Genomic DNA, 12274 nt, shown 5'->3' with positions numbered 1-12274 from the left:
TCCATGTCTGATAACTAATGCTCCATATCTGATAACTTGGACTTTTCCTGGTGTTATACACTTTAATGTTATTGCCTAAAACCACATTTAGTAACTTTAAAGTCAAATTAATGCTGATGAGTAGGAACTGCCTGCAGAAGAGCTCTGGCCATTGAGAGAATGAGCCAGCAGCACTCATCTTAAAATGTGGCTTAAATATTTGGCATTGTGTTTAGGTATGGACAAGAAGTCTTCTGACTCATCCTCACCAATCCTGACCTTTCCTGACACAAACCAGGTTTTGCTATGTATTATAATTCCCCCAATAACATATCCACAACAGTTTTAATGACATTCAGCATTCATATAACACCCTCAAATCCTTAACTTACAGTGCAATCAGAAAGTGTTTTTGTGCTTTTTCCCTAAATTCTGCTGTTATATGTTTGTTTCTCAGACATCAATGGCAAGGCTCCCAATGTCTCAAAACACATATGCTCTCTGCTATTAATGTACCACTACATAAAATTATCCTAACATTAACATGCATCCCAGGTATTAATTTTCTACATGAGTATGTTTAAGAATTATGGGACCAAATGTGAGCAACATAAAGTTCTTTCAAAGCATTACAAAAAGACTGAAACTTGCCTGGTTTTTCTGGAGACATCTCTGATGTTGAGGAACCAAACAGACGGGATATAAAGCCTCGTTTCTGAGCAGATGGAGCTATATTGGCTGGGGCGGACACAAGGGTATATGGGGCAACAACAGGTGATTTCAACATTTGTGAGGGAGGCTGAGGCATTATAGGTGCTGAGGACTGAAGTGAGGAATTTATGGGATGCATGCCTGGAACAAGGTGGGGCTGGGGTGGAACAGGGACCTGAGGAGTGCTGGGGTTGGAATTACTCGGGGAGGCAGCACCAGGAAAAATGAGAGGGAAATGGGACCCTGAGGAAGGGCTCTGGCCATTAGATGGTGAGCCATAGGCTTTGTGTGATTCCATCATTTCCATGAATCTGAAACAGAACAGTGCATAATACAGATGTTAAAACTGTGTATGGGGTTGTGCAAATCTATTACTTGTTCCAAGTGCATTTTAAAGTCTAAAATTTCCCATACATGACCCTTATTTATCCAAGTTGCCTAGAGGTGCAAATCCAAGCAACCATATTGAAGTATAAAGTACTGTGATTTAAGGACTGTGATGAAAGCAGTTTTAGTCCAGTGGAAACAAGCCTGCACATACAACATTAAATATATGCATTTAGGGTCTTATTGATATATAAAGCACTGATAGCGTCTTTTTAAATGCTGCACAAGAACACCACAATTAGCATGTCATGCTTTTCTTGCTATCTGACAACTGTTTTAAAAAGTGCTATATAAATAAATTTGACTTTAAAATAAATTTGACTCTTTTGAACAAAATTATCCAATACTTTGAAACACTGGGGGGCGGGGTGTGTGTGTGTGTGTTTCAGGCTAACTTGCTCAGAATATATTCATAGCTCAAACTTAACAGTGATATGTGATGCTCAATTTGTAAAATATATAGCGTTGCACCTTTATCAACTGATGTTACTCAATGCTAACTTTAAATCATGACTCAGATACCTCTTCTCATACAGTAGCCTTGGAAAGGAAGTGCAAGGCAGAATCAGCAAAGAATGTCATGGCTAATGCTACTGAAGTTATGCAGTCACAGTATGACCAACAAATGATGGGGCTTCTCAAATTCACCTGCTTTACAACAAAAACTGCGATGGCCAATTCAAAATTTGGTCATCTTGTTAAAGTCATGAAAGAGATGGTGTCCTTCTTTCAAAAAGCTATGAAAGTTACTTTAAATGTGAAATGTGGATCAGAAATGCACCAAGCTTTTGTAAGGACACCTGCGGGAGGCTGTGGTAAAAAGTCCTGTATTTTCTTTTCTTAGTAGAGAGGATGAGTGCACTGACATAACAGGAAGTGACATATTACATATGCAAGATACACAGATCACAACAAGATTAAAACAAAACTGTTCAGGAACTCTAAAAACTTCAGATGGAAGAGCATACACCATTTTGAGGATATGAAGCAACTGGTGAAAGAGAAGAATTAAACTCAGAGAAATTAAACTCAGAATAGGTAGGGATGTATTGCACAGGTTACTGTCTTACTGCTAGTTAAAGCCAGTCTGTGCAACAGGTGATAAAGTTTCAGCAGGATTTGAGGTCAATCTTTGTATTTTCAGTAATTCTGATTTCAGAGTAATATGCTACATGAATTGCAGAAACAGTCTGATAAGCCCCAACTGAAGTTTCCCTAGCTACAAACAGTGAGTTTGTTGTCAATTCATAGTGCTGCATCAGTGGTGTGTAGATCGATGAACGGCCTGAGAGACGTGCTAGAGCACATGGCTGCCTCCAACACTCAGGACTCTGGCAAAGCCAAGGGTCTAGTGACAGCGGTCAGACATTTCAACTTTGTTGCCCTCTGTCACATGGTGAAGTAAGTACATAGGCATGTGGTCCATCTCTCAAAACATTTTCAGAGAGACTATCTGGACTTCTCCACAGTCCAACCAGTGGCTAAAGGTACCAAAGAGGCCCTGTGAGAAAAAAAATAGTCCACCCTGTTTCTGCAGAAAAGGAATTTTTCAGCTCTCTTCATGGTAGCATAGTTAAAGGAAACATGATTTTTTAACTTTAATACTCAACAATGATTATTCTTTTTGACTTCAAAATTCACAAAAACTGAATTTATTGCTGGATGTCACACTATTTTAGCTTTCATGTTAACATTACCATTTGTGCTAATGCTAGGTTTCATGCTAGTGATTCATGTACATTTGTAAAGCCTGATATTCTCATTCAGTTACATGTTTGATACAACACAGTCTGTCAGATGTCTCCGAAATGCATCATACATCCCATCGGTTCCATTACATGCAAACAAAAACAGAAATACAACATGTGTCTAACTAATCTGTTGTCTTGATTAACAAAGAGAGTTCATTGTTTGTATTCTATTATTTCTATCTCACACATATCAAATTTTTCTATTTATAGGTGACTGGAAAAAAACATGATCTAGGGTTGGTTTCAAAAGACAATATTGGCTTTTCAGATTGTATCGTCTTTCAGCAGACTGTGAGCCATGGCTCAATTATACTAAAACATGCAAACGCATCCAACTTATGTGCCCACTTGAGGAAGCAATTATGAAGAGTCTATGGCCAATACTCAGGGAAAGCAAGCCAATGCAGCAACTTACTCTGCAGCAAATGTTTAACAAGACAACCAAGTGGTCACCAAATGATCCAAAAGCTCAGGGGTAGTGGTAACTCTGTAATAAAATCACATCACTGCCAAGTTGCCACTGAGTAAAGTCCATATTCCTCAACTGCTTGAATTGTATTTAGTCATAACTGAAAGTTGACCTGGATAAAAGCATTTGCTAAATGCTGTAAATGTACAATGTGACAAAACAATCAAGGAAATGACAGCTATATATATATTCTGCCATACTGTTAAAAATGATGGATTATTGAGAAAAGCAAAACACAGAAATAAGGTGAAGACAGACAGGTTGTCTTGTCTTGTTTTGCTAGACTCGATTTACATAAAAGTGAGAGGAAAAGTCTATAACCTTTTGGCCACTAAAAACTTTGGAAGTATTTCCGTCACTACAGACTGCTGGTCAGAATCCACAGAAGCACTCATGATCTTAACAGCTCATTTAGTTGATAAAAACTAAGAGGACACAGTTGATGATGAATGTGAAAGCCATGTCCAAGCACATACTGCAGGTTCTTCAAGACAATCATTCTAATGTTAAAGGGAATGCGGCTGGTTGATGTGCCAGATCTGAGCTGCTTTGCATAGCTTATGTAGATGGTGATTCGTGATGGAACTGAATCAAATAGTAGTCAAGTACATACTGGTTAAACTTTAAAAAAAATTGTTGTCCCACACCACCTTGCAGCACTAACACAATGAGCCCATTTGAGCAGATTAGTTAAGAAGTCAGCAAGGCAGATACATCTCTGTCATGCATCCTACCCAAGTTGTATTACTGACATCTCCTTCAATCAGATGGGTCACACACCAGGAGGATCCAAACAATGAGAAGATTATACACATTGAGAGTTTATACATTTCTATACTACTTTACTTATACACTACTTTTGTGAACCAAACACTTTGGTAAACTAATTTCAAACACCAAAAAGAGTTGACTTGCATGACTAAAGGTATGATTTCACATTAGATATGATAACCTAAATTTCTAAATATGTACATCATATTTTCTGATTTAGGGCCATATTATTTCTTCTTCCTCTTCAGCAAGAAAACCAAGATTGTCCTGAACATTTTGATATGAAATATATGATTATCATGCTATAAAGTAAGAACCTTTAAAGTGAATTTTAAATAAATATGTAAATACAGAGAAAATTTACATTGCACATTGTACATTATTAATCAATATTTCAAAGACATCGATGAAAAGGTAAACAGCCAGTAAAATTTACTTTTCTTTTACAACCACATTTGAGAATATGCAAATCTGATAAATAAAAGCTGCAGTTTAATATTTTGAATATGTATTAACATTATCATTGCTATTCTTAGTTTGGTCCTACATTTGTATTAAAGACATTTAAAACAAAACAAAAAAAATCAGATTACTTGATCCTCTAGAACATTCTGTGACAATATATAAAAATTTGAATGTCAGTTAAAAAGAGCATACATCAGATTCTGACCCTTAGGGCTCCAGTTTCATGGCTGTGATGGGGTGTTAAAGTCACCTGCATATCACCAAATTTGTAGGGTGCACATGCATTTATCATTATTTGATAATTTGATGGACAGCAATAAATGCACCTGTGACAAAGTGGGTGGAATGGCACAAGAATATTATAATCTGTGATGTGTGTTTATGTATCTTACATGTCATAGTTCTGTTCTTCTGTCTCCTGTTGAACATTAAGCTCCTCAAATGTTGCATCAATGTCAAGTTCATTCGTCTCCAGCTGCCGTAACAGTGTCTCCCTCTGAATAAACAAATACACAAACACTCAGACATTTTGACACTAGGGCTACCAACCCCCACTATTCATCATGAATATCTCCACTGGATTTTATAATTACTAGTGACTAAAATGCTTTTGCCAAATGTATCCTGTACAACCTTTTTTCATGTTACACTGCTCATGCTTTTATGCTTTTTTTTTAATGATTTTTATCTGTTTATATTTTTATCCTGTGTAAGCCCAATATTACAACCTTTTTCATTTTACATCGTTTACCGCTTAATATGATTTTGACATGGGTTTACATGGTTTTGATGAATTAATAAATCTTTTTTTCTGGGTTTCTGTTAAGTCTCAATTTTGATTGAATGAATGATCTTAACCAGAACTACCCTCAATTTAGTTTCACTTTCATTCTCTAAATTGTTTTGTACCACCAATCTTTGTAAAACCTTTTTCATAGTTCAAAGGCATCATCCATAGTGTTAAATAAACCAAGAATAGGTTAGAGGGAGTGGAGGCCAAGAGAGATGTACTTGAATTGAGTCATGCAAGAGCAGCAGTTCAGTTTATGCTGAAAACTGACAAGAAGTGCATATGACATACAGGATGACTGTAGGCCAGGGGATCCTCCAATGCAGAGTTTAGCAGATTAAAGCAGAAATGAGAGTTGGAATGAAGCATCTCAATCTCAGAACAGATGTGTTCAGGGGTCTATTCACATGGTTACATTTCTTATTACTTGAATTTATTCTATCCTTTACATTTAGTGTTTCTAGGGACCTCAACCCTTGGCCTCTGATTAACAGCACTTTAACATTTTACCTTTGGAGTTTCTAGTCAAGTTGGTTAAGCATGTTGATGTGCACAGGCTTTTGATCATGTCTTGCCCACTTACTTTAGCAAGGGTCATTTCAGACAAGGAAAAAGGTGAATCTGTTGATCAAAGAAACTCTTTGCTGGATGTTTTGATGATGACATTAACTGAGAGAAAATTAGAGGTTACAAAACCAGAGTTTACACATGTAGATCCCAGAGTCAAAATCAGCCCTTACTGGCCAAAGTGAGATTCACTGGCAATGCACTGGCAATGCGTGCAACACATTTGTCTGTTTATAAGATACCCATCAAAATTACTCAGTTTTACAGCAGTAATGCTTATTGCAAGAAGCCTACTTCTGCAGCAATCAATGTCCTATTACAATGTTGTCAAGAAAAGTGTTTCCTGGAAGAATAAGGGTAAGACAGCAAAAGAAAATGGGAAGGCCACCACCTTACACTATCGATGGGGTCACTGTGTTTTTCGTGTAACCATGAGGGACACATTCTAGACAGCATAAATCTATTTTGAAACAGGCACCTATAAAATCATCCTTGTATTCAGAATTGTACAAAACATTTAGTGATATGCAGGCTGTTGGAAGCATGCCAATAAAGATAACACACTTTTACTCCTATCCAAGAGCCTGAACTAACAATGAACAAGAGTTAGTACTCTAGTGGGTGCCGGCTTGGTGGGCCTTGGAAGCTGGCTCTGGTCAGAGAGCAGGGCTCGGAGAGATATTTAGCCGACTGTAGGTTTATTGGTCGATTCAGCATTTAACTGCTGCCCACACACTGAAGTAACTGAACCGTTAGTAAATTTAATAAACTCAGCCTTGGCAACATACCTAAACATTCAAATTAGTAGTAATCAGACCACTCTCTCTCCATATCTGCTCTCAACCCGTATCTCAACCCAAGATCCTAGAGTTAAGCTCGTACAGGAATCAGAACCAGATACATTAAGTCTTTCAGTCAGGGTTTAGGCCTCATCATAGTATGGAGACAGTGCTAACTAAAGTAGTTAATGACCTGTTGTTTGCTTCCAACCAAGGTTATGTCTCTTTGCTTATATTGTTTGATCTCAATGCAGTATTTGACACCACAGATCTCAAACTTATACTATATCGACTCAAAAATGCTTTTGGTGTAAGTGGAATAGCCCCACTTATTTAGCCAATCATTACCAGTTTATCAACATAAATCAAGACTTTTCAGCATACACCAAGGTTAATTACGGTATCCCACAACAATCTGTTCCAGGAACCGTTTTTTCTTTATATATGCTACCTCTAGGTGGATATCAGGATATCAGGAAGGACCATAAGAGCTATTGCTGTGGGGCCAGAACATGTAATCAACTTAAAGGAATTTTGAGAGTGAGTGATCAACAACCATCATAGCCAAAGGGAGCTGGCCTAGACATGAAGGCGTCAGAACTGCATTTCCATTGAGCCAACATAGATACAACTGGTATTGTCATTGTGACTGCACTAACATTGGTCACACACAGTTGATACCATCATTAACAGGAGGAGCTTAGTCATGTGGGATGTGGCATTTTAAAATGTATGTTTTTTTTAATTTCTATTTGCTCAGTCCAGCTTTGCTGATGCCATAGTACATTTGTGTATTTCACTACTGCTTTCAATGAAAAATATTAAATCTATATTACATCAAATTTAGAGACCATCCAAAATGACCACAATAAAGTGTTAGGGGACTGTACGAACAATGTTAAAGAGGATTATTCCAGTGGTTTCTGGGTAGTTCCTAATATATAATTTTTAAAATGTTTTATAATTTTGCTCTTTTCACTATTTACACACACACACACACACTACATTACTGTGTACATTATAGAAAGTATCAAATGAGTCTTCTCTGACCTGCAACTGTAGGAATGGAATATTGAAGAAGCGGTGCAAGTATTTCAGACCAAAGCCATTCTTCATAGAGGACTCTGCATAATGGATGTAGGAGGAGCCTGGAGGTCTGCAAGTTGAGAGGATGATAGATTCAGCAAGGGGGTAAAGATTCTGCATATTTATCTGTGCTGATGAAAACAGAAAAGGTCAAAAATGGGCAATGTGAAAAATGTCAATGCATCAGGTGTTGCTGTTAACTATAACTATAAACCATAAATCCTCAACAGCGCCTTATTAACTCATTAAAAAAGGAAATAGCTGGATATTATGTCTGTTTAAAAGAGATTATTAAAAAGCAAATTGGCAGGAAGAATGACCAAGAATATCAAACAAAATCTTTTTAAAGATATACAATTAAAAAAATTACTTTAAATGTCAAGCAAAAGGAAGCAAACCTAGATTTATCAATTTGTACAGTTTGTCAAGCTACTGTAATTGCTCTTATTTTGCTTTTCCAGACCAGGTGAAACTGAAAAGGGATGAGATCAGACAACTAGATTTGTTTTATTTTTTCACTACTTTCTTATCTTTTAATTGATGCAAAGTTGTCATGATAAAGTAGTTCTTCTTATGGAAACTGTTGGACATTCCAGCACATGTTAAAGAAAGCATGTTTATTACAAGATATTTAGGGTGTTTGTGTGTACCAGAAATAGAATGTTTTATTTCAAAAGATTGGCTTGAATGTCTAATCAATACAATCTTTTTTTAAATACAAGTAATAGTTAATACCATTAACTTGTATTAACAAGTTAATAATACAAGTATAGCTCCAGAAGGCAGCTCTCTAATTCAAATCACTTTTATTTTCTTTGTATATGCTACCATTTGGTCAAATCATCGTGAGAAGATATAAAGGGTAAAATTTATATCTATAGAACTATACATATTTGCAGTGCCTGAAGACACCAGGGCTTTGAAACAACTGGTAAACTATGTACTATTGTCAAAGTGATGATCAGTTTTTTAAGTGTGTTTTCACACTTGTCCTGAATACTTGAGTCCGCACCAGGACAAATTCTGGGCTCATTTGAGAAAGGGGCTCATTACCACTGGTTTGCTTTCACACACATTATCCGATCCGTGGTTCGATTACGCAATTCCTTATTTCCTTATATTGTCTATGTGTAGGTTCACAAAATGGTAAGGAGAAGCTTCATCCATTTGCTGTTTATTATTTTGCATGTATACAAATACTCAGGCAGCGAGGAACAGTGCTTTGGGGATACATGGAATTTCACCATGCAGGAGCACCTGAAAACAATGAGCCGTTCTTGTATGAGATTGTGAAGGTGTTGGGTGGGGGGTGGGGGGGTTTAGGGATGGGGGAGGTAACAAATTACTTCACAAGTATTTTCCAGGCACCAGCGGCATATGACTGGCAGCTGTTTCAACAAACAGAGGATGCTTAGATGAAAACATAGGTGCCTCATTTGCCTTATTTGTTTACCTAGTACGTGAACTATAGCCATGAGCACAGCAAAACATTGTTTGTGCATTGTAATCAGATAAACTGTAGCACATGCGTATGACACAAGTGAAAATGATTCAGTCATGGATATTGTGAGTAATTTGATCGCCGATACTTTTCGACATCAAGGAAAGGTAGAGGCTTATTTTAGCTGAAGTTTATGTGGAGTTGTTTGGGTGCAATTGTGAGCTGGAAGCTGAGAGACTTCTAGAATGGACTATGATGTTTTGCAAATCACTGGATGTTTCCATTCAATGCTGGAAAAATTTGTAATCCTTCTACAAATTGCAAGTACAAATGAGAACGCATATTATTTCTTTACAGTATTACAGCATTTTCCCCAGCATACCATTTTAGCCTAATAGCAATGAAGCTAATATTGTTTAGCTATAATGAAGGCAATATTGTCTTTATTTATTAAGTTGTTAAACATTGTTGTGACGTTTTAGCCAAAAAATCTTGCAAACTCAATAAATGGAGACTGATGATTTTGTATGCATTTGGAGGCGTTTACCTGCACTTTTGAGGACACCTAGTGAATACTGTCTAGCTCCTAAATAATTTAATGTGTATACTCAAAATTGTTCACTTTTATTTCTGAAGACCCTGGTGAATCAGGAAATGTAGCGCATGACTGAAAATGAATCTGCAGCATCCAAATTTCCCTTTATAAACCCCAAAAATAAAACTTTTTTTTTTTTTTTTTTTTTTCTTCTGTATTAGATGAGCTCAAATGGAACCTAAATAATGGAAAAAATAAGCCTGGATGTGAATTATGTCTTGGCCCAAGTGTCTACTTCAATTTGAATCCAGAATGAGCATTGTGCTATGTGTACAATTTCAGATAACTGTTAAAAGTACAAATCATTAAAAAATTAGCTTAAAACTGGAGGTGCACATAGGGTTACTAAGACTGTGATCGCACGTGTGTGTGTGTGTGTGTGTGTGTGTGTATATGTTCACTACTATTTTCTTTCTTTTGGAGCTGTAGGGGTGGGTGTGCCATTTTCTTTCACCCTTTTTCCCTGTTTTGATGTTAAGGAGTTAGGGAAGTTATGTTATACTTTTCTTTTGTTTTTCTTTTTAGTGTTTCTTTTGTTATGTTGGCTTCCGCCCATACTGACATTATGCTCCTGATTTTTCTGAGTGTGTGACTAAAAATCTACTGATAATAAAGTGGTTAAATTGCACATCTTGCATCTCTGTGTTTTCCTTTATGTTGCATCCTTTTTGGCCTTAGACCATCGAGCCAGTACATAAGGCTCACAACAGCAGCATGTAGATTGTAGGAAAATTACATGTTTTTATGAAAATTGTAGAAACCACCTGTTCAGAAGAATTTTTTAGCAGTGCTTACCTATTGAGGGAGTTAACAAAGTCACTGATGTCATCAGGTAAAATGACCCGGTGTTCACCCATGTCCCGCTGGTTACCCAGAACACACACAGGCACATGGATGGGCACTTTGGGCAACTCCTTCATGATGTAGTTGAATGTCCTTCAATCAAAGGAGAAGCAAAGACTTCAACAAGAGAATACAGTGAAGTCAGATACAGGACATAAACAATAGTCTAAGAATTTTTTGTATTGCCTCGCTTCCAGCAAATTTTCAAATTTAATTCTACTCCCTTTTTCCCCCCACCAATAACAGTCTGCAGCTTTACTGAGATAGTAAGATGAAGTGTTCCAGTGACACTTGCTGCAACCAAATACCTAAATTTGGTATTTGATCCTTACCACAAACAAGTAAGCACAAAGACATGGACAGAAAAGAGAGATAAATAAAAGAGAGAGGGGACAGAGCATGTGATAAAAGATCTGGGAAGAAACATGTATAAAAATAGTTATAGAAAATAGTCTTGGCAAAGAGAGCAAGAGGAGTGACAGATGATAGGAGTCAAATAGGTAAGTGGAGAAATACAAGAGTAAGCGGACCAAAGTATACTTACCACTGCTTGGTAATGTCAAACATCATGACCACTCCATTGCAGTTCTTATAAACATCTAGAAATTCAGCATCTAGAGCCATCTCCGTTTCTGACTGCATACAGAATTTATAACATAATTTTGTCTTTTTTTCCCCACACAGTCAACCACTAAAAAAACTTATCAATTAAGTCTGTTCAAGAAGCAGCTGTAAGGCACATAAGTAACATAAGTAGTTCTGTGCCTTCTGTTTTCTCTTCCTACTTTGTCTTCATTTTACTGCAGAGATCATGCCAACACTGGATTAAACTTGCTCATCAATGACAAAGAATCTAAGATGATGCCAGAAAATGTCCCAGTACTACCAACAGATTTCTATATTCATCCATCCACTCCATTTACTCAAATGGAACATCTGCAGAAACAGCTCACCCACCCTTTTCCCACTGGAAAAGCTGACACCTATACGTAACTACCTACATGGCCTATATAAGCATGGACTGGAAATAAAATGGACTGCCAAGGAGTACATTTGTAAAGTTGGTTTATGACAACATGTTGCAAAAAGTGCTATATAAGTAAATGTGACTATTTGATCCTTTTGAAATTTTATTAAGACATTTTTTACTCTCATGAGACTACATTTGACATGTAAAGATAATGACCAATAAATGAAACATAAAAAAAATTACCTCTTGCAATTCGTCGTTTTCCAGTTTCAAGTTCTCTCCATGTCTTTTACCTTTCCCTGCAGTATGTTGAAAAAGCAGATTACACAGCAATGTTAAAACTTTCACTGTGTTTCTGTATTGAGAAATAAAATGAGAAATAATACTCATGTATTGTATAATGCAGTTCATGTTCAATGAACTACTGCTCTAAACATTTAATGCAATATATATATATATATATATATATATATATATATATATATATATATATATATATATATATATATATATAAAAAATTTTTTTGCATTGTAATTAGCTGTAAAAACACAAATTAACAAACTGGGCAACGACTAATTTTACAACATATCTTAGAAAAATAAATATATCCTTTATGTTAAAATATGACAGCATTCTGAATGATTAGAAGGGTGTTCACACGTTTCATTA

At 36.4% G+C, this 12274-nt stretch overlaps 1 protein-coding gene across 4 annotated transcripts in view; it reads right to left on the bottom strand.

Moving 5' to 3' along the window:
* rabl6a (RAB, member RAS oncogene family-like 6a) overlaps positions 1 to 12274 on the bottom strand; it is a 31685-nt gene that overhangs the window by 10378 nt on the left and 9033 nt on the right. For all 4 annotated transcript variants that reach the window (XM_027007961.2, XM_027007963.2, XM_027007965.2 and 1 more), the window contains 6 exons: positions 11848 to 11903; positions 11179 to 11270; positions 10587 to 10727; positions 7720 to 7825; positions 4926 to 5029; positions 631 to 1001 (listed from right to left, as the gene is read on the bottom strand). In XM_027007961.2, the coding sequence (XP_026863762.2) occupies positions 631 to 1001; positions 4926 to 5029; positions 7720 to 7825; positions 10587 to 10727; positions 11179 to 11270; positions 11848 to 11903 (870 nt within the window). The remainder of the gene's footprint in view (positions 1 to 630; positions 1002 to 4925; positions 5030 to 7719; positions 7826 to 10586; positions 10728 to 11178; positions 11271 to 11847; positions 11904 to 12274) is intronic.

Source organism: Electrophorus electricus, chromosome 5 (genome assembly GCF_013358815.1).
Source record: "Electrophorus electricus isolate fEleEle1 chromosome 5, fEleEle1.pri, whole genome shotgun sequence".
Taxonomy (NCBI): Eukaryota; Metazoa; Chordata; class Actinopteri; order Gymnotiformes; family Gymnotidae; genus Electrophorus; species Electrophorus electricus.
The sequence above is the reverse complement of the archived record's forward strand: the minus strand, read 5'-3'. Positions and strand labels throughout refer to the sequence as shown.